The following is a 24,151-nucleotide window of genomic DNA, read 5'->3' on the forward strand; positions in this document are numbered from 1 at the left end:
TAGAAAGTGACTTGAGTTTCAAAGCCAATATTGCAAAAAGTAATAAAGATCAAAAAATTTGACCCACATTTTCGTGGATAGGAAAGATTGAAAAAATTATTAGTATTTTTTTTAAATTGATTACTCCGATTCTTAAACAAGAAAAATCGGTTCAAAGTGTGAGAAGCCCGCCATAGACTTTACATGTTAAAAGCAGAATTGAGGAGTCTGCTTGGTGCAACACTTTTCTCCCGGCAACCACGATTCATGACCCTGATTTTCTGCTCTTTTGGGAATGCCGTCTTATATCATTGTTTGCCAAGGATTGAAGGATAACATCTAGCGCCATCTGTAACTTGATTTTGTTTGTTTTCTATAGTAAGTAAGATACAACTCAACTTTTTCAAAATGTATTTCTGTATCTATTTTTATTTCATTATTTTTTGTTTGCATTTGAGATGGCTTGAATTGTATTTTAATATTCAAAATTCTATTGGATTCTAACTATAAAAATCATGGAAATAATTCTAAGTCTTAAAGCTTTTCTATCGGAGATCAATCTTATTGTGATAACTTTCAAAGTTTTTGAATAGTTACTTTAGCAAGATCAGAATTTTACGCTCAAGCGGCTATTTAAAATGAGGTAAGGTCACAATATTTGTTGAATATTTTGAGACTTTTCATTTTTGAACATAATATTCCACATTTAAATATTACTGGAAGGTCAATATCATGTGATCATAGTATAAATTAAAATATATTTTAATAAGTTTGATAGGGGGCGGTTGATTAAATGGATTTGTTGTTTAGCTGCTGGTTTAATCTAATTCTTATTGAAATTTGATTTAAACAATAATTGAATGTAAACTTATTCATGTTTTAATTATATTGCAAATCTGCTCATGTTTCTCAGACTTGCGAACGTTTACTACATGTTATGTTTGCGATTTTTTTTCAAAAAATTTTAATATTTCTAAAATGTGCTTTTGAATGGTCTTTGTTTTTTTATTCTAAAGTCGTTTATTCTAATTATGTATTGTTAGTTTATGAATGTTATATATTATGGAATGTAAGCAAAACTCACTATTAACAGTTGTCTCTGTGACATAAATAACTATTAACTTAGTCAGACACATTAAACTAAAATATTTTCGTGCTCATATTGTTGCTTGCAGTTTTGAAACATCTTTCGTGATCTACAGGCTTAGTGTAATATATAAATTAGCATTTAAATATGATTGTATATAAATTAATGAATTAGTGTGTTAAGCTTACTAATCCAATATTTGTTGTTTAGTTATTATTTAATTTACTTTAGAAATCATTTATTGTTTAACCATTATTAATAAGGTTAAAATTTATACTAAGCCATTAATTATTATTTATATAAAGTTTTTATATGTTGTTAGAATTGGTATTCTCTGTTAAGTGGGTTTTATTGAATTAGTATAATAATGAATAGCTTTCTGTATGTACTGTGTTCTGTCTGTTGCTTATTCTTCTTATAATATACATTTTATTTAATCATGTGGTTTGATTTTTTGTAGTTTAGTTGGATTGTTATAATTTGGTTTGTCTCATTTAAGTTTACTGCAATAATAACTGGAGTTTCACTGTTATTTATTTTTCCTAAGAAGCTATTGCCCAAAATTAATGGTTGCTACCAGTCTTGAGGCTACTTTTATAATGAATGATTATTAGAAAATTCTTGAGTAGTCACCTGACAAACTTTTCTCTATTACAATAGAAGTTATATTTAAAATTGGTTTCTGTAATTTAAAATGTAATTGTTTCACTCCTCTAAATTGAATTTCCATCTCCCTGAAAAGTCAAGGTGGTATTTTTACTCTATATAAAAAATATTACAGCTATATCTCTGAATTTAGAATTATGATTGTTGTATAGGTAATCTTTGAAAACTATTTTATTTCATACTTGCTTCTTAAAGTTTTTCTTTACTTTAAAGATGTAACTTATAATGTTTATTAATCTTGTTTTGGGAAATATTAAGATTTACAGTATTTTTTAATCATTTAAAATTTTCTAAGAATGGCAGTATGTTTTAAAAAGTGACCGCTGTTAAAAATGCTACAGCTTCCCACTGGTTAGTAGTAAAATTTCATTTTCATAATTTTACCATATGCTAAAAACATAAGTTTAGTAGCATTAAAAATGTTATAGGTAGTTTATTCATAAGTTATTTGAAATTGATTATGTCATTGAATTAGCATGATTAGATAACTTAAATGATAATTGTAACTGGGTCATTCTTTATTTTTCTTAAGTTATGTAAGAAATAAGAAGCTTAATATTAGATTTTCTTTTAATATTTTTTATTAGAAGAATCATCTACTGTTTATGCTTTATTGTACTGGTGTGGCAAGCAATTACACACCTATATTTTGGCTATTGTTTATTTTTATTTAAATTTTCTTATGAATCTCATTATAATTTTTTTTAAATATTAGTTGAATCCATGATCTGTTGTTTTAGATTTTTTTTTTAAACCTTTTTTCTCTATTATACATTGATCTACAAAAGCTTGTGATATTGTTTAAATTAGTAATTAAGTTATATTTTGTTACAATATTTTTAAATTATGATATTTTTTGTTTCAAAATTTTTTTTACACATACTTTAAGTTGTAGAAAAGAAAGCACTTTGATAAGCATTAATCATATCAATATATTACATTGTTAATTGTTCTACAGTGCAGAACCCGTTATCCGGAAATCAGAAAACCGGAACGAAAGTCGATAAATTTTCCCGCCATTTTAAAAAAATTGTTTTTTTTTTTTCCTCATAAGATGTTAGGATTTTTCGTTCTTTTTTGAAAGATGTTTACCTTACCATCATTTTGGAAATAATCATTAGAGTATTACTCCATCGTTTTTTCTTCTTTTTAAGATTATTTCCAAAAAAAAAAATTTTTTTTTAGTTGGGTTTAACATTAAAAAAACGGCTTTTTGTAGCGATTTAGAAAACCGGAAAAATCAGTTATCCGGAATAGCGATGGTCCCGATCGTTCTGGATAATCGGTTCCCTACTGTACCTTTCACTTGGATTATTTTTTCTTCTTCTAAGGTAGAAAGAATTTTATTCTGTTGTAGCTAATTAGATTTTTATTTTTAGTGAACAGTCTGTGGCCTCAGCTCGAGCTGCTGTTTTAATATATGATTCTAATTTAAAGAAATGGATGCCCAGTGGATCTTCTAGCGGATTATCCAAAGTTCATATTTACCATCATGTTGAAAATAATACATTCCGTGTAGTTGGTAGAAAAGTCCAAGATCATGAAGTAATCATTATATGTATCATATTTCAATTGTTTACCTTATCCTTTATTTGTGTTAAATATTGTCATACAACAAAGTTTTTATATGTTAGACAAGCTTCAAGATATACTTTGTTGGGATTTATTTCTTTACCAATTTATTATTTTGTTTAAATATTAATATTTTTATTAAGTAGTTTCAGAGTTTGGTTTTAATGCCAAGAACTGGTAGCAAAACCATCAAATATCAGTTGAAACTGTCAAAAGACCTATAATATTGGTCATAATTATAATACACGTAAAGATTATTTGTCATATTCTTTTCAAATCATTTAATTTAATGTACAAGTATAAACAAATGTTTGTACATGTCAATATCTAAGTATAAATTAATATGTTTAGATGCAAATCTATGTTTATACATAAATATATATATTAATTTATAAATATATGATTGATAATAATAAATGTAAAAAATCACAGTTTTGCTGAATATTTCACTTTAATTAAGAGATCTTATCTCAAATAATTTTTAGGTTAACATTATCAAATCAAAAAGATAGTGTAGTTTCTATTTTATTTTTCATAATATTGAATTGAAAATATTTTGCTTTGTTATAATTTTAATGCTTCCCGCACCTTTAAATATAGTGTATGAGCATATTTTAAAATAAATTTATGGAATAAAATAAGTCTGTTCAAGACTTTATAAATGTATGCAACTAAAAGTTGTATATAATATTCAATATTAAAAACTACCAGCAACCTACTATTTAAATAATTAATCATGATATTAAATCAGTATATGAATGCATTTTTAAATTTTTTTTACATGACGGTTTTGAAAACTGAGGTATGTCATACTTGTCCATTGTAGTTAATTTCAAGCTTAATAATCTCGGGGCTTAATTAGTGTGGAAACACTTGGGGATTCAGTTCCTTTTTTTCCCAGTGAGTTTTTACATGTTAGATGGAACATGGGGATGATGTATGTTTTAAATGACATTAACATTTGTTACAACATAACATTAAAATAGACAACCTTTACATGTTAAGTTTCAGAACAACCTTACTTTTTATCCTTTTTTGCAAAATTTATAGTAAACTTCTGTTTTCCAACATAAATTGTAATTTACTTATCTCATGTTTATAATTGATTATTATTGTTGCATATTTGGAAGTTATTTTAATTGTTACTGTGTTTCATTATAATAAATCATCAGGGTTATTATTTGGCATAAATGGCATTTTATATGTTAAAAAAAGTTTAATAAGTGTAGAGTACATCTAAATTTAAAAACATTTTTATTGTCATTTTTCCAATATTGGTTGGTATGTATTAAGATTCTCACACTTATTTTCTCCTTTAAATTGAGTTGCTCGAATTCAAGTAAACTTGTCTTAAACTCACTATATTCATATAATTTATTCCAGAACAATTGAATGTAGTTTAAAACTGTTTTAGTGTGTTTTTTTCCCCATCTTATGAAAGTTAGTATTTTTAATAACTTTCTTTATGTCATAGGTTGTATTGAATTGCTCCATTCTGAAAGGTTTTAAGTACTTTCAAGCCACTCCCCTCTTTCATCAATGGAGAGATAAACATAGCCAAGTATTTGGATTGAATTTCCATTCCAGAGATGATGCTGAGACATTTGCTTTAGCTATGGAGAGAGTTATTGATATTCTCGGTCATAGCAGTATGTATTTGAGTAAGAACAATTTTTTGTTTGTATCATTTGTAATGTGTTTTCAGATTCGAAAGTGAATTCTATATCTTCTGTGTTTAGAAAGAGAGGATTATGTACAGTCAAGCCCTGCTATAGTAAGCTCCCGGATATAGTGAACAAAATGTTCACTCCTGTGCCTTGCTATACACATATAATAATATTTTTTGTGAATATGGTGTACCAAAAGAAGAGAGGAAATTGGATATTATGAAATTCTTTCTGTTTTTGACTGATTTTTTTTCTTCGTGTTTTTCATAATTTTGAAATTTCTACATAAAATACATATGCAGATTTTTTAAAACCATATGAGTGGAATGTAGCCGTAAGCATTTTTTTTCTTGTTTGCTTCTTCTATCTCATTTTGCTATCCCCAAATAAAGGCTTGTCTTAATTTTTTGTACGCAAGACAAAGAGTAATAAAAATAAAACATTTATTGAATAATGTGTCAATGTGGGTCGTTTATTGAAATAAAAAGGGAGCAGTTAGGAAAAATTAGTTAAAATTGTTTGCAGTACGGATATGGTGAACTGAAATTTTGGTCCCTTGAAGGTTCGCTATAGCGGGGTTTCACTGAATATGCAGTTTCTTTATTTGTTATGTGACTAAATATTTTTGACTTCATTTAGTTCATTGAAGTGTGTATTTTGTGACCTATTTATCCAATTTTAAATTTTGAAGTGTATTTATGGCAGAGTTCTACCTAGGAATACAATGTAAGAAAATGTGTATCAGTCTAAAAAATGAAGGAAAAAAAGAAAAAAAAAAACGAGAAATTAAAAATATGTATTAAAAATTGGAGAAAGGTGAGAAATTAAAAATATGTATGAAAAAAATTTAAAGAGTAAGATTAATTTTGTGAGTTAAAAAGGATGTTTTAAGCAGTACTTTTTTCTGCTTATTTCAAAATTTTGCTTCATTACAATGTAAGAAAATATGTTTGTCAGGTCATACATATTTATCAAAGAAAATTTTATTATAATAAAAATATTGTGTTAATAATTTCCAGATTTTTTAATTCTATGATAGGGGTATAACAGATCTTTCCTCTTGGCTACAACAATTAAACCCAATTGTTTTAATGAAATGCAATATTCTTATGACCTCTAGCCGCTTTTAGTATTTAATGGTTATTTTAAATTTTCATTGTTTTTTCTGTTTCCTTCAAATTTTGTACTTAATTTCAGGTAATCGTTCTTCGCATGCTCAACCATTATATCAGACTATTGGACATAGTGGTGTTAGTATTGATGACTATGCAGAATACAGAGGATGGTAATGATTTCTATATTGTGTGATTCATTTAGGAATTAAAGTTAAAACATTTGAACAGAAACATAATGAAGTAGTGAATTGTTAAAACTCATGACTTGTTTTGAGACTTCTTTTATGAAAACAAATATAATGTATTGTATATCTGAAAAGTCATTGAAAATCATGAAAGTTCATTGATTTAGACCTTGATTGAAAATTTTCTTGGAAAGTCATGAGTTTCAGTGATAAATGCTAAAAACTCATGGAAACTTCCAGTTCGTCATGGATTTGGTGTATTGGAGCTCTTCATCCTGTCAGGCAATTTGAAAATCCTGCATCACGATTTGTATTTACATGATTTAAAAATCCCCCATTATGACCTGCATTTGTGTGGTATAAATATCAAACATCGTGATCAGTATTTGTGTGAATTTATAATCATATGTACAATTTTAATTCATTTGATTTAAAAAATACACATTGTGATCCATATTTGTGATTTAAAAATCATACATCATGATCCCCAGTCATGCGATTGAAAAATCTATTGTCATGATTCGCATTTGTGTGATATAAAATGGTCATACATTAGGAAGAAAGTTGCACTCATTTCAATCTTGTTTTTACTGTATTGAGTAATAAAGTATTAACCTGCATAATTCATGGAAAGTGTTCGGTAAAAGTCATGAAAAATGATAGAAGGTTATGGATTTAACAACTCTAGATTTAGCAGGTACTCTGTATATACTGTTTAACCGTGATATTACAAAATATGATTTCCATATACATTTGCTGTTTTGGAAGTATAAAAATAAAATGTCTCATATTTCTTGGTTTTCCTTAATGACATTGTTTGAAACAACTGATTTTTGAAGTTAATTCATGCTATATAACTTTTGAAATACCAGTGCACTTATTATTTTAACTAATATTTTGATTTTTTGAGACCACTAAAATGTTCTCTCTTCTTTTGAGTTTGTGATATCATGGTTCGACTGTTCATATAATATATTATTTAAATTTTATATATTATTCAGGATTCGTAGTTTTGATATTTCTGATTTTCTTGATATAAAGTATTCTGTCCTGATTTTTAGCATTTTGTCCTGAAATTCCTGATTTTTTTTTAGACTTATAATCTTGTTTCAGTATTTTGACTATCTTATGATAAGATAAACTTATTTGCATTTTTAGGTGGTAAAATTTGCAGTGAAAGCATTGTTTTTCATTTTTTTTTATATATTTTATTTTATTTATTGCAAAATTGAAAGTACTTTTAAATGTCCTGTTACTTAGTTTTTTTGTTTTAATAAATTTTGTTTCCAGATTACGGTGTACTACACTTTATCATGATTTGTTTATTTTTGCATAACTTTATTATTTAGTCTGTAAAGTATGCATGATTTAGTGTATGTATGTATGAGCATATGAAAATAACTATAATTATCAGTTTTCTTTTGAACTAATAATTATAAGACTAACTGATAATAAACTGATTTTGAAGAATCTCTTTAAGTCAATAGAATTCAGATTCCAGGATTTCTCAACTTATGTATGCAAATGCGAAATTGTACTGTTTTTTTTTTTTAAAAAATCATTTCTGATCCACTTGTTCCTGTCTTACTTTTTCATTTGAAAACATTGAGTTTTATCTATGTTTTTTTTTGTGGTGAGAGAATTAAGGAAATATGCTGCATGGAATGAAGTCTCAAAGCTGAGTTGAGTTATTTTAGCCCTTCATTTCTCTTATAAATAGTCTCTTACTATAGTAGTTAAGGATAGTTTGCATGCTGGTCATTACTTTAAGTCAGGGCTGTCCAACTGCAGAAAGCCCACGGGCCAGAATTCCGGTCACTGATCACCTGGCGGGCCGCAGTTTGAAAAAGTTGAACAATAACCTCTTATACAATAACAATTAATAGTTGAATTATTAATTATAAAACAATGGAACAGAAAGATTATAAAACAATTTGCTTATATTTTAATGGGAAAACTGAGGGTCATCAGCCTGAATAAGAAGTTGGCGGGCCGCACAATATGTGCTGGCGGGCCAGATGCGGCCCGCGGGCCACCAGTTGGACAGCCCTGCTTTAAGTCATTGAATATCAAAAATGCAAGTTTTTTGAAAATGATCAAAAAATATGTCCTGATTTATTTGTAAAATGTTGTTTTGATTTTTATTCTGATCTACTATGAAGCTTGGATAATTATAATTATGTTACAACTAGAATTAATGTTTAAGAAATTATAGCACTTTAATGTAAAATTTTTATTATTAAGTTTTAATGGAATCACAGTATTTTAAAAATCATAATTATTTGCTGATATATAGTTGGACGAAATTGTTAAAGGTTTCTTTTTCGTTAAATTAATTGAAATATTAATCTCAGTATATAATTCTATTGACTTCAAATATTAAGATTTTCTATTCCATTGTTATTTCCCCTCCAATTTATCTCTCAAATTAAGTAATCAAGTATTTCAAATTTTTAAGTATTTTTAAAAATAAATCTTAATAAGTTATATGCCTCGCTGTATTTTTCAAATTGGCTGTAATGTTCTGAAAATTTGCATTATATCTTTATTATATATATTGCCCCCCGGCATAAATAGTGACACAAGTAAAAAAACAGAAATTTTGAGGTTATGTCAATAAAAAATATGTATGAACTGCCCCATCAAGTTCAAAAAGTGTCACATCTCTAACTAACAATTTATCCAGCTGAAGGCAGTTGCTTCAATTTTGCATCTAATTCAGAATATGAGTTGTAGTATTCTTTAAGTTGCATTTTTTTTTTCAAATTAGAGTTATGACACTTTACTTGCAGGGGTGTGGTATGTTACCTAAATAGCTCCATTAAACTCATGATTTAAGCTAGGTTCATATACATAGCTGCCCATTTTGAAGGATTTGCATAAACTACTGGATTTCTTTTTCAATTTCATCAGAAATGTATAATTTAGAAAGTTCCTAATCTTCTATAAAAGTTCAATTGTAGTTGGTATAACATTTATATTTTTATTCAAGTCTGAGGTTTTTCCATTCCTTTTAGCAACTATTTTTGTATTTGTTTTCTGTGTGTTTAAGTTTGACACTTAAGTTTTCATTTGTAAAAAAATCTTTATTTTCTAGGGCAAATAATGAAAATGGAGATAAAAAGTCAAATACTTCAGATTATAGTTCCGGTTCTGAATATGGCCACTACAGAAGTAGCCAGGGTAAGCTTTTATCTAGCTTATTTTATTAAAATAAAATCTTGTCTTGTTTGAAAACAGTTACAAAAATAAAGTGTGTATCAGGTTTATTGAGTAATGAATTTTTTTAATAATACCATTATACAATAATATTGCAAAGAATTTTGTGTTTAGCAATCTGGAAGTGATTGAAACTTGTATTATCCAGCACAGTTCTAATAGAGGTTTGGGTATTTCGAAGTGTAGCCAAAACATTAATTGCAAGATACCAACATCATTGGCATAAAAACGAGTTGATAAAAGCATAGTTATAAAATATTTCCAATAAGGATGTTATAATATTTTCTGTATATTTATGTGAGCTTAATATTTATTTGTGTGAAAGGCTACTTTTTATTCTTTCTTCCTTTTTGTTAATGTGAAAATGTTATATTTTATTATAATTCTCATTATATTCTTTTAAGTTGCTAATGTTATCAAATTGCTAACTAAAATAGCTTTTGATTTTTAAATAGCTAATTAGGGTTGGAAAAAACACAGTTTTATTTTTAAAAAAACCCCAAAAAATCCTGTTTTTTTTCCAGTTTAGACAGAGGTTTAATTAATTTAAGCTGTGTTCTTTTGGTTTGTTTGAAACAAAAGGTTAAATAATAGTTTTGGCTTAAAAAGTAACTAAAGTATTGCATCAAGACCTTGTTTTAACTATTTATTAATATTTCTAAAGATAAAATAGAAACGTTCAAAAAAAGAAAATTAACTGATGATTAACTCGTAATGCTCGTAAAAAGAAATTTTTACCGTACTTGTCAGTGCAAATGAAACAATCAACTTTATTGTTTACATTAATTGGCAATATTACTATTTATTGCATTAGTATTTTAAAATTTTAATAAAAATAAAACATTTTTTTCTTCATTTTTTGAACTGGTCAGAAAATGTTTGAAAATGATGGGAATATTAAAAGATATAGAAATGGTAAATAAGTTGTGTTAATATACCTAAAAATAATAAAGATATGTTTAAGTAATGATTTAATAATAAAGTATGATTAAAATTTTTTTTATCATGTTTTTAATGTTATAGAGTTTTAAGCATAATGATAAACTTATTAATATAATGCTGTCAGAAATAAAATGAAAATTTTTTTATTAGTAAAAAGTTATTATATTTTTTGTGAAATGAACTTTTAAAATATTAATTAAAATTCAAAAATTTTATTAAAGGCATACTGCGTACCCTTAAATTTAAAACCTTGATATTAAATTCCACGAAGTTTTGTTTATGCAGATTTAGTGCATAATAACATGTGTGGGCTTAGATAGTATAACTTTAAAATGGGGTGACTTTAATTTATGCAAGGTTGTGCAAAATCATTATTTCTATAATAAAATTTCCTTACTCTGCAAATTTTTAATGGGGAGGACTTCTTTATTCATTTATTTTGGCAGTAACAAAATGTCATATCTTGTAGAAATCTCAAATTTTAAAAGATACTTATAAAAAATTAATATGTTTTAATATGAAAGCATTTTTTAATCATTTTGTGAATTATTAATTTTTTTTTATCTTAGGTAACCATTCCAGCCATCCAACAACTCCAGGTTCTATACCCTCCCCGAGTTCGTACAGTCATCATCGTACTTCATCAGCACCATCAGTTTCGCAGCAGCCGTTGGCGCTAGCTTCACCACAACCCTCTCCCCAATCCAGTGTCCCTCCTCCTCCGCCACCCCCTCCTCCTGCCAATTCTAGCATATCTGGGTTGGCAACAATGCCAAGACTTCATTTGAGACCAAGTGGAGAGCAAGAGATGACAGAAACCTCTTTAGCGGCTGCTATTGCTTCTGCAAAATTGAAGAAAACGATACCAAAGGTTGTTTAAGGAATTTTCAAATTATTTAATTTGGTTCTTGTTCGATGTTTAATTTAGCCAAGGTAGACACAGAACCTGGGAAAAATCAGGAAATTTTATTAATATGGAAAAATCGGTGAAATGTCAGAAAATTTAACTAAAATTACCGAAAATTCGGGGAGAAAATAGTTTGAGGTATAAGTCCTCTATTTTTCGAAAAAAAATGGTTTGTGATAATTAAAAAAAAAAAAAATTGTTTAATTTCAATTCTAATTACAAGTGTAATAACATGTAAGTTTGTGCTCAATTTATATGTACAGGGTGTGTAGCGTTTTTAAAAAGTGCTTATTTTTGTTTTTTAGAAGCCCTTAAAGGTGCTTATTTTATTGGGTGTTTTTAAAAAGTGCTTGATTTTCCCGTTTACAAAATGAGATTTTTCCTTTACCATGTTGATTTTCGCTATGAATTATGCAGAAAGACCCAGTTCACATCGTTCTATTCAACATTTTCTCAATTAATTCAGCCCTAATTTATTCCGGCATATTGTCAGTCCGTAGCGTATGAAAATGCCATTCGCATGCTTCAAAATTTCATGATTTTTGACAATTGCCAAAAATGGCAATGTTTTTTTTTATTGTAACAAGAGAAAACCGTTAATTGTCAGAAATTTTCCAACCCTGCCAAATTATGATATTTTTTTAAAGTGCTTAAAATTTTTTTTTGAGTGCTTGAAAAGTGCTTATTTTTTGTTGAATAATTTGGCTACACACCCTGATTTAATGCAATGTTAGACAGTTTCGTACTTTACTCTTTTATTGAGATGCACTTACAGGTTTGATCCATTGCAATTAGAGTGAAGTTGACAAAATTTCTATACAACTTTTGTACTTTTTCTTATCTTTTGTGCTTAGAAATACCATTAAAAGCCTTTTAGTAAAGTGATAAACATGTTTTTCATCACGCTAAAAGACAAACTGACAGTGAATATTTCTATATTCATGTAATCATAATCAAGGCCTTACTTTTATTGAAAGTAATGAAAATAATACTTAAATTGGAATAAGTTTGTGCTCTTGATTAGGGATTTATGAAATGTTAGAAGAAAAGTATTTAATGTTAGAATAAAATTATTCTATTGTCAAGGAACATTATGAATTTGTTGATACTTTTAGATGGCATGCACAGTTTTTTTTCTTTTATAATCTTTGCTATCTATAAAGTCTTATCAATATGCTTATCAATAAAGCCTTACACCTACAGGTTCTGCTATAATTTTTAATAGCTACAATAAAATCACAGTTGTCTTCCAATCTTCCTTCATTGTATTGTTTATTTATTAGTTTATCCTAGTTTTTTCTTATTTGTGCTCGCTGCTGTATGATCACAATAAAAATATTTAGGTTTCCTGTTAAATACTGTATAAAAGTATAAATTAACTTTTAAAATTAAATACTTTTAAAAAATAAATGGTGCCTGCTCTTGGGCTGATGTTTTATGATATGCTTTTGTTTTAATTTTTCAAACAGCTTAAAAAGTATAAACCCGCTCTTTAAGAGCACAAAACTGCTGCTATGAACTGATTATATTGTATTATATTACTGCAATATCTATCCCTAATATTACTATATATCTTATATATAGTATAATATCTATCATTTTTGAAAAACATGCTAAAAATATTGCAAAGAAAGCTTTAGCATTATTAATATTTGCTATCAGGTATGCTGAAGATTTGCTATAAATTGTTATTTCTTAACATAGGCTTCAGAGGTTGTAGCAAATGAAAAACCAGCAGCATTGAAAGCAGCATTGCCATGCTTGATGGATGAAATGACAAGAACTCTAGCTAGGAGGTATTCTAAAATCTTCATGCTCATCAAATTCAATATTTAAAAAAAAAAAATTCTAATAGTTTCTTGATATTAATTTCATTTTTATAATCCATAAAAAATGTACAACTATATCTTTACAAATGCGTTTAGTTATTTTCATATTTAAATTATTATTTCAATATGTCATAAATATTCTAACATTAGTTGCCGGTTGTCATGAAAACATGATTTTAAAAGCAATCGGAAATAAATAAAAATGTATAATTGTAATTTTCACAAGAAAGTATGAAGAATAAGAATTGGAGTGAGGTGGAGGTAGAGACAATACCAAATAAGCCCAACAAACCATGACATCCCGGGAGGACACTTGTATCGTTTACATATTTATGGCTATCCAGACTGTTGTCTCTGTGCTAAAAAAACCTATGAATTGGAAGCACCTCCATTGCTGCAAATCACTTGATAGATTTGACTTCAAAATATTTTCGAGCAAGGGAACTTCTGTAGTTATGACTTTGATTTTTCTTCTACTTGTGTTTGAAGTTTATTGTTCTTTTTTGTTGAAAAAAAGTTATGCTCTGCTGAGGAAATTCACTTTATTATAAAAAGAAAAACAGCGTTTGATATCTTAAGAGTTTTTTTCAGAATTGTAAATTAATAAGATTATGTAGTTAGTAATTTTGGAGTGGTTACTTAAAACCTATACATAAACGTTTTTCTTTTTTAAAATTAATTTTTGTTACTGTTTAAAAGGAGGAAACTGATTTAGTTCACTCTGTAAAATTCTCTTGACGTAAATTATACAAATGCCAAGATATTTTTAAAGAATCTTATATCGGACAATTGTGTTATATTTACTGCATTTTATAAATATGCTGATTGCAGAATTGTACCAGTATAATTTTGTCAGTAAAAAATTGGCTAAAATTATAGGATGGCTGCAATTTTTCTAATTTGGAGATGTCATTGTGTTGTACCTGTTTTGAAAGATTACTGCGAAGTAGAGTAAATATCTAATTTGAGATTTTTTGTGAAAATTAAATGAATGTGATTAAAAGTATATTAATGCATTCTTTCCTTATCTGCATTCTTTTGTTAGTTGAGTTTAGTTGGGAGGGCTCTTTAATTGTAAATCGTCTGATATAACAAAAAGAAAACATTTTGAATCTTTGCTGTCTAATGATAGATAAACTAATAGAATTTTTAACATTCTTAAAGAATAGCTGTTATTTTAACTATTTCAAAGTGTGCTCTAATTCCTATCATTTCTTAATTTTACTATTTAGTTTTCATTGATTTATTAAAATTTTCTCTCTTTTTTCAGACGAGCCCAAACTGAGAATAGTTTAGTAAGTTACTATTTTTGTTTTATCTATTTTCGTTTTATAAAAAAAAATATAAGAACTTTTTCATTTATTTAGATTTTTTCTTGTGCTTTTCTTTCATTTAAGTATCAAATTCTAAAATGCCTTTCCTATTTTTTTTTAAAATTTGGTTTTCTCATTATTTATGTTTTTTTTTTAAACCATAATTTATAGTGCCCTTTAATTTCATTGATTTGAGTATGTACTTGAGTTGTTTACCTTAGATAAGTTGTAAGTTATCCTTTATAACTGCATTATGCTTTTCTTCCATTAAACTGTAATAAACCATCATAGCAGATAATTAATTTTTTATTAACATATAAATAAGATTTCAATGAGAGAGGAATTTCTAAAATCCTAAGCACAATGTGTTCATGTATAGAATTATGTTTGTGAGTTTGGCTAGGATATATCAGTGAGAAAAGATTGACATTAATCTTTCTGCTAACTTCTAAATTCTTTCCAAAGATCAGAAAATTCGCAAAAGTATATTCTTTTTTTTTTATAAAAGCGAATGCTGGAGAAACAGAATAATTTTTCTTATTATAAAAATCAGTTTATTTTAAATCTTTGCTTCAAATTTAGTTTTTTCGCAAAAACTCTCTTTGTGATTTAGTCTAAAGCTTTAATTTTTCCTTTCCATCAGCACTCATTTTAATATCTAACTTTTCATCTGCTAAAAAAATGTGTATAATTTATTAATGTTTAATTTTATTTAATTAATAATAATTTTTATTTATTCAGGATGTTGATAGCATAAGCAGTGGTGATAGCAATAGAAGTTGGAAAAATTCATCCAATGCTTTTAGTCCAAATAGAAATTCCGGAGAAGATTCTCCTCAATCACTATTCAGGTTTGTAAATTATTATACTGGGTGTTCTATAATCACCAATTTTAATGTATCGTTTTAAAAACTCTTGTCAAGTGTTTACTCATTGGGGGTAACAAATTAATATTTAAGCAAGTAAAAAATAAAAATGCTAACATCAGATCCTGTTCAATTAACTATTAAAACTTGGATGTGTTTTTAATAACTGTTTCTCTCTTTCTGATTCTTTTCTTAATCAAACAGATACTGATGTTTTTAGTCCCACCTTAATAGTAGTAATTCATCAAATTTTGATATTTTTGTTTTTCTATATCTTAAATATTAATTTGCAATATTAACTATGTATTAAAATTTCTTTTTTTGGTTGTAATTAATATAAGCTTGGAAACAAGTACCACAATTTAAATCTCTATTTATCATTTTACAAACTCATCATTAAACATTGTTGTACAAAACTGAAAGAGACTTCATCCAAACTATAATTTGAATAAACTAAGCCATAAACTGGAAACAAATTAGACTATTATATTCAGGATTTAAACATTGATAATTTGAAGAACAATTTATTTAATATTGAAAACAGTTATTAATTTTTTTTTAGTGTGTCAAATTTTTGGTCACTTTGTGCTCTGAAAGATTTTAATTTGTGCAGTAACCTTACTCTATGGAGCATTTTTCTGATATTCATTTCTAATTTCATTTGGCAGTTGTGATTTTGTGAGCTTTTCATTCTTTATATAAGTTTGTATATTTCTCCTGTATAACACATTTATCCTCCATAGATCTGAAGTTGAAAGTGAAAATAAGGGCCAAATTGTAGTTGACATGTTTGAAATGGAAAAAATGAAACAAGAAATTTTAACAGAAATGAGGACAGCTGTTAATAAAATGAAGCAAGACATTATAGATGGTAAGTTCTATTTTTCTGAGAATATTTATTTATTATTTTTTCTTCAACCATAAGGGAAATTAAGTTGGTTATGCAAGAAAATAAATTTCTGTAAAATAATTTAAATTTTTGTTCTGATATTGTTTTAATATCTGCATACTTGATTTTTCTGCTGATTGGTTGAATTCTATGAATTTAGTTCTACGGATTAAGTAATATGTAATTTTTCTGTGAATGTGGTCAGAAATCACAAGTTCGCTTTCGATTTCACACAATTTCTGAATCATCACACACCGAAAAAAATATTTCAGCAGTTTTAGCTAAAGCATTTTGTAACTCTAAAATAGTTATCAACTATAATGAAACTATATCTTACAACTTCGTATAGTAATGGTGATTAGTTGCAACATCGCCAAGCTGCTAATGTGACAGCTGGAAGAATATTTGAAAAAAATATTATTAGATGAAATAAAACAAGGTTTTACCTGATAAGAGAACTACAAGTATCAACACAGCAAAAGAAAACCAAAATCTCAACCAAATATATATTGATTGGCAAAAATAAACATAATCTAAATCATGATGTTTGACTCTAAAATCACACGAATAAGTTTGTAGTTATTATATTCCCGAAGAAAAATATTTTGTGCTGATTTTTAGCTTTTTGTACAAATATTTTTAATTTGTGTGTGGGTAAAGAACATGTTATTTTCAATGATTATGCAGGTTTTTGTTCTGATTTGGATTTTTGATCCAGCATCTTTTTATTCCAATTAATAATGAATGCTAGTAAAAATTGCAAATATTTCAAACTTGGAGACCATACACTAATTATATGCTTAGTTCGGATAAATAGCCTTTCCTGCAGAATCTAACATCTTTTTATTCTATTTAATATTAATGCTAATAAAAATTGTTGATATTACAAAAGTAAATTACAATTTATAATAGTAATAATTGTTTCTTAATATAATAATTGTTAATAGTAATAATTGTTGTTAAATTACAATTTATAAAAGTAATAATCTTACAAATCAGAACAAAACCTGCAACGATTATGCAGGTTTTTGTTCTGATTTGAATTTTCAATCCAGCATCTTTTTATTCCAATTAATAATGAATGCTAGTAAAAATTGCAAATATTCCTAACTTGGAGACCATCCACTTATTATATGCTTAGTTCAGATAAATAGCCTTTCCTGCAGAATCCAACATCTTTTTATTCTATTTAATATTAATGCTTGTTTTAAATTAAAAATTGTGGATATTACAAAAGTAAATTACAATTTATAATAGTAATAATTGTTTCTTAATATAATAATTGTTGTTAAATTACAATTTATAAAAGTAATAATCTTACAAATCAGAACAAAACCTGCAATGATTATGCAGGTTTTTGTTCTGATTTGTAAGATTTGGATTTTCAATCCAGCATCTTTTTATTCCAATTAATAATGAATGTTAGTAAAAATTGCAAATATTTCAAACTTGGAGACCATACACTAATTATATGCTTAGTTCGGATAAATAGCCTTTCCTGCAGAATCCAACATCTTTTTATTCTATTTAATAATGAATGCTAGTAAAAATTGTTGATGCTGAAAAAGTTGACATTTTAAATTTGGAGACCATACATTAATTATATGGTTAGTTCAGATAAATAGCCTTCACTTCAGTATTTGTTGTTTCATATGTTTTAAGAACTCAGTCATTTTATGAAAAACTAAACTCAACTATTTTAGTTTATCAATTTTTGATAGTAATGAATTTCAGGGGTTATATGCTTATTTGTTATCAAAATTGCAGTAATAATTTTATAGGATTTTTTATAAATATTATCGTTTCACAATTATTGATTCATTTCATTCATTTGCTTTTAAAAATGATTCCTGTCAACAATGTAGTGATCATATCTTATAATTGTTTGATGGTAAGTTGTGGGATCATACACTAAATTACTACTCTAGTATGAAAATGCTGTGGTATATTTACTGTGTTTTTATTTCTGAAAAAATTGAAACCTGGCGTTAAAACTATTTGATTACGGAAATCTTGAACTCTATTAAAAATTTAAGTAAATTTTGGTGCAAAGAAATATTACTTGGTTGATGTCAATTATTTTTTTAAAATGACAGTACTACAAATATTTTCTATACCTATTGATCTTAAACTAAAAATTGTTTGGTGCTTTATTAAATTTTAAAAAAAAAAATGCTGAAAATTTAGTTTTTAAACAAAGTAATTCTCAAATTAAAAGTAGTACATTTTATTATTCTTATGGGATAAAATGTGCTTTTATTATACTGAAATATAGCACATTTTTCTTTGTTTTAGTATTTAAAAGTAGCCTGGTATGTGTGTCCAGATTCTTCTGGAAAATGTTCTGATTCTTTCTTTAGCCCACTATGAAGCCTAATGAATCACAATGTATGATTTACAAATGATAATATGTGAATCAGACCTCTTTTTCATAAATAGTGTGAATATGTATCACAATGCGTGATTTATAATATATTCTAATGACATCAACTTTAGTCAAGGCCGTATATATAATCCGCGATGTATTATGCAAATCATATTAAAAGGCAGTGTAATGTATGGTTTGTAAATTGGGTGAATGCAATGCCTGATATATGATTCATGAATTGCAACAAAAAGAATAAAGTTTAAAGCAGTTATATCATAAATATGCTGCAGGTTTATTAGTCTGTAAAATTCTACAGCTTTTATATTTAATATTAACTTTAACTAAATTTTCGGATTCGAATGGTTTTGGAAGAATAATTTTATCAAAAAAAATAGAAAATAATATCACAAAAGTGGAAACACTTTTTGTGATTTAATTTATTTCAAATCACATCTTGTTTAGTATTCGGCTTCTTAGGATTCTCGTTCATATAATCAAATTATAAATCCCTCATCTCATTTAATATTATGCTAATTAAAAACTACACATTGCTATTCTTGCTTCAAACACTATTTGTGAATTACAAATAACAGTTCAGATATCATGATTCTCCTATTCGTAATTGTGTGAACGCTGGGAAAAATTCCAACATCCTGCTCATTCAAACAAAACTGTAATTTGTTGCTTTTTTCCTGATTAACCAATAACATAAATATGCTGTAGATTTATTGTTTAGTCTGTAAAATTCTACAGCTTTTATATTTAATATTTACCTTTCCTTGATTTTCGGATTTGAAAGAATAAGTTTATCACAAAAATAGTATCACGAAAGTAGAAAGTCTTTTTGTGATTTATTTAAATCACATATCTTGTTTAGTATTAGGCTTCTTGTTCATATAATCAAATTACAAATCCCTCTTCTCATTTAATATTATGTGAATTAATAATTGCACATTGCTAATTGTGCTACACTATTTGTGAATTGCAAATAACAGTTCAGATATCATGATTCTCCCATTTGTAATTGTGTGAACGCTGGGCATATTACCAACATCTTGTTCATTAAAACAAAACTGTAATTTAATGCTTTTTTTCCTGATTAACCAATAACATGACTAGTTTTAGAATTAATAAGCTTAAATTTAATTTTAACTAACTCTTTTACTTGTGAATATTTAACACAAAATAATTCTTATCTTTCAGTTATACGAATGGAGTTAAATAGGAGATAAAAGAAACTTCAAAAATTATGGTGTCCAGTTTTATATTTTTGGATCTTTCAGATGATGTCTGTTTTTTAATGTTATGAAGGCATTTCACCTAGACCTTTTTTGTAATAAAACAAAAAGCATGCCGTCTCAACATTTAGAAGCATATATATTTTTCACACTGGATACATCATCAGCTCTTGCCACTGTGTATTAAGCGTGTTTTGAAAATGTACTAGTGTTACAATTTTTTTTTTTTACCTGCATACCAAAGTTTTTGAACTTTTTACACTGTAAAAAAAATACTGTGAAGCAATGTGTCCTTTTTTACACATATTTGTTTGTTGCTGGTGTCATTTTATCTATTAGTTTTTTTTGTAAAGAGTTGAATCAAAGACAGTCCAAGTAGTGTACTAGTTGCAAATGTCTTATTTAGCCAAACGTTTTTTGAACAAATGAGAATGAGTTAGTTCTCAAATAAATAATGGATGTACCTGTATTGAGTGATCTAATTTACATGAGAAATAACAATTTATTTAAAAATAAATTTTTAAAATTCCTATTGGTTAGGACAGAGGTTAATGGAGGAAAAAAAATTGTCTTTTTCGTGAATTTGAGTATAAATATACAGAAGAATGTATTGGAAATCTAATTAGTTCTATCGGATAAAACAGCAACAAAATTGAAGAATTCAGTGAAAGAGCGCGCATTATTTTGGTGAATTTAAGAAAATTAAATTTTAAATGTATAGGAATCACTGCACAAATTTATTTTGCTCAGAAAATTAATTGGTTACATCAGAACAGTAACAAAATTGAATGTCGTAGTAGAAGAACATATGCAATTTTAGTGATTTAAAGAAACTCAAGTTTTTTTATGTATAGAAACTTAAGGAAGTTGTGCACTATTTATTTCACCAGAAAAATAGCTTTATACAAATTTGAGAGAATAAATTAATGTTCTTTACTTACACATTCTTTATACATAAATATGAGTACTTTTTTAAATGTCAGTTAACATTGAATTAAGAGGGTATATAGTACAAAATGCATTGTTCCTCCACAAAGTTTTTCAATTGAGTCAGCTGAATATTGAGATGCAGAATATTGTTTCTTCACTTGTATTAACAATATATAGTGATACTTTGGTTTGGCTGAATTAAGACTTTCACATTTTTAAAAAATTGTGAGATAAGTCACAGTTGTAAATAATCTCTGTATCAATGTCGATATATATTAAAAAAATATTTATATTCCATTTTAGAAAGTAGAATTATTTGTACCAAAAGAAAGATGATGATTAAAATAATATGGTTTCATAATAAGCTATAAACACTTCATTTATACTCATAAAAGTTGATTTATTAATGCTGGCACAATCTGCCATAATGCATTTTTTTAAAATGCTCATTAATAGCGCCAATATATTTAAAGAGCAACTTGTCCATCTTACAATCAAGATAATGAACAATCAAGTTGTTGTTGAAATAATACATATTGTTGGCAAAGGTTTGAATACTTTTTTTTAATGTTCAATAATTGAATTTTTTACTGTATAAATTTAATAGTGAATGAACTAAATTTAAATGAATTGATTTAAAATTTGTATTACTTTAAAATATACTTATCCTGTAAAGATTGTTCTAATTAAAATATCTAAATCAACTGTTAAATGGTTCTTTAAATTTTAGATAAACTACGGGTAACTTATTGAAATGCTGAATTAGACATAATCTATGCAATTTTCAAATCAGAAATTTTCTTCACTAATAATATTTTTAAGTTCTAAATTTCTAAGTATCTATAATTTGATCAATAATTTTATGTTGTCATTTTTTAATGCTGTTTGGTTTTTTTAAATAAGATATTTATTGGTCTTTAAATCAAGATCTTTGTTTTGATATTATTATTCTTTATTCCGATTAATATATTTTTATAAAACTCGTGTTATTTTTTTTTATATTGGCAAAATTATTTATAATAAATTTGTACAAATAACAATAAACATAATTTCAAAATTGTATTGACAAGTGCCATATTAACCAGATACTGTATTTGGTAGCAAATTTTATTTTCTGAATAATTAAGCTTTAGAAGTAAATAAACATTTTAATTTTCTATTTTTTTGTATGTTTATAAATTTATTATAATAATTTGCTTTATTTTGTTTGTAGATTTGTAAGCATTATATATTTTTTCTAAAAAATTTTATTTTATCTGCACTTGAGTTAAAAAATAAATTAGAATTGTGTGTGAAAGTAATTCGTATTGCTTTCAAACAAAATTTTACTCCAATTAATTATTTTTTTCTAAACAACATTATGTGTATGCTGGCCTCTAATATTATCTTTTTTATGCCTCTTATTAAAAAATACTTTTACATGCCTGACATAGGCTTTTTAACATAAAATCAAGCATTTATTAAAAATGTCTTTTGTTATGCCTGTATTGATCAGTTAAGCATGTTTGATGTGACGCCGATCCAAATCTCTATTGTAGTGTGTATGACATGTATACTCATGTATAATAAAAAATTACCACTATATATCAAAATTCCAAATTTTAATAAAGAAAAGTAAAAATATTATTTTATTGTTGGGGGGCAAGCAGCATAGAGCCAATTGCATATATAAGCCGTTACTTAACCGGGAGCTTTGATCTTTGGAGAAATTGTGTAAACAATTAGCTGGGTCAATATGGCCCTTTGTTCTCTGAGGCACTAAACAAAGCTACACTGCGAGGATTCTTGAATTGTGAATGAATAAGTCTAGCATTTGATTGTAAAGCTTTCTATCCCTATCTCTATATGTAATTTTCGCCTCGTAGAAATAAATTATTAATTTTTTATTAAATGAAATCCTTTGTTTTTCATAAAATTTGTCACATGGCCATTGTTTCATTCTGATTTAGCCGATTTCAAAATTAAACTTAGTGCTTAACTGGTTAAATCAGGGCTTTCAATAAGAGTCTGACTGTATAGCTAATAAAATTTTTCTTTAATTAAAAGGTAGTTTTGCTTAATCATACAAAAAAAAAAAACTTATATTTTTATTTATACATGTATTCCTGGCAAAAGACTTGTATGATAAAATGTTTGATTTGCTGTATAAGTTATAGTATAAATTTTACACTGCTATAACTTGACTTGTACCAATAATATGTGTTCATGATAGTGTTAGATGTAATAAACAAAAATGTCTTAATTCGAATTTTATCCACAATTTCAGTAAATATCCTCTTTAGTGCAACGGTAGTGAGAAGAAAGTTTTTTAAATACATTAAATCATAAAATATAATTTTTCTTTAATTGAATTATTGATTGATTTAAAATTTTTTCACTGGGTTACAAGAAATAACAATTTAATACTCACTGTATCAAAACCAAACTTGCAAGCATACAGGACAACAGTTTCAAAATGTGACAAGTTTGCAAATTTTCGGATAGGTCTTATGCAGAGCAGATCTTCTATGGATAGGTCTTATGCAGATCTATCTATGCAGAGTTGCAATCAATATTTTCTTGGGTTGTCTGATTTCTTGCACAATTTTTTTTTTCAGTGGTAGCTAAGACTTAAGATTAGCACAAACCCTTTATCTCTGAGGGAAAAATTCATCCCATCCAAATCTGGTGATAAAGTGGCCATTCTTGTGCTAGAAAGCATGTGGTTTGCACTATTCTTAATTCTTCTAATTTATATGACCAAGGAACAGTAACATATTGCATAATGAGTTTGTGATAGAGGTGTTTGGTCTTAACCTTGTTCAAGCGTTTTCTTGTAACCCTATAATACTTATAAAATATATAAATCCTGTATGATTTTTCCTTAAATGAATAATTGATTTTTTTATAACTATGCATTAATACTGGTGTGCATTATTGTTTTGTTTCTTGGATAGAAATGCCTCAAATTATTTTTGTTGAGGTACTAAATTGTGTTAAGGTACACTTTTTCTATGATTTGTCCTCTTGCAGGTCAAGAGAATATTTTACATTAGAATAATTTTCAATGAATGCTGTTGAAAATGTAGTCATTTAAAAGTATATACATTATATTTTGATGAGATTATTTTTAAAAGTAATTTTTAATTAGCATAACAAAGCCAATTTTTTTAATATGTATAAACCTTAAAACTCTTTAAGTTGCATTTCATAATTGACTAATTTAAAGAATTTATTAAATTTAGTATATTTTTCTTTTAAACTTTTCATTTGTGTATATTTATAAGAAGTAAATGTTAATATTTTTTTAATACGTTCATTTCAATAATTATATTGAAGCTTTTTTCTTGTTTTACACTTACTGACTGATAGCTTAATAAAAAGCTTTTTGCTGTATGCA

At 26.7% G+C, this 24,151-nt stretch overlaps 1 protein-coding gene across 2 annotated transcripts; it reads left to right on the plus strand.

Annotated features, from left to right (window-relative positions):
- The first annotated feature begins 384 nt into the window (after positions 1-384).
- On the plus strand, positions 385-22,364 carry LOC107441880 (uncharacterized). Of its 2 annotated transcripts, none has more exons than XM_016055275.4 (11): positions 385-622; positions 3,112-3,277; positions 4,779-4,965; positions 6,169-6,256; positions 9,369-9,454; positions 11,002-11,303; positions 13,044-13,135; positions 14,439-14,463; positions 15,223-15,332; positions 16,091-16,218; positions 19,808-22,364. In XM_016055275.4, the coding sequence occupies exons 1-11, from the start codon at positions 618-620 to the stop codon at positions 19,834-19,836; spliced, it is 1,218 nt and encodes a 405-aa protein (XP_015910761.2). In that variant the 5' UTR covers positions 385-617; the 3' UTR covers positions 19,837-22,364. The 2 variants fall into 2 exon arrangements, with proteins under 2 accessions (XP_015910761.2, XP_015910762.2); XM_016055276.4 differs by having other exon boundaries at positions 398-622; positions 4,779-4,953; positions 19,808-21,103.
- Positions 22,365-24,151: the final 1,787 nt, after the last annotated feature.

Source organism: Parasteatoda tepidariorum, chromosome 5, assembly GCF_982258835.1.
Source record: "Parasteatoda tepidariorum strain Cologne lab strain chromosome 5, Ptep-v5.0, whole genome shotgun sequence".
NCBI classification, from domain to species: Eukaryota; Metazoa; Arthropoda; class Arachnida; order Araneae; family Theridiidae; genus Parasteatoda; species Parasteatoda tepidariorum.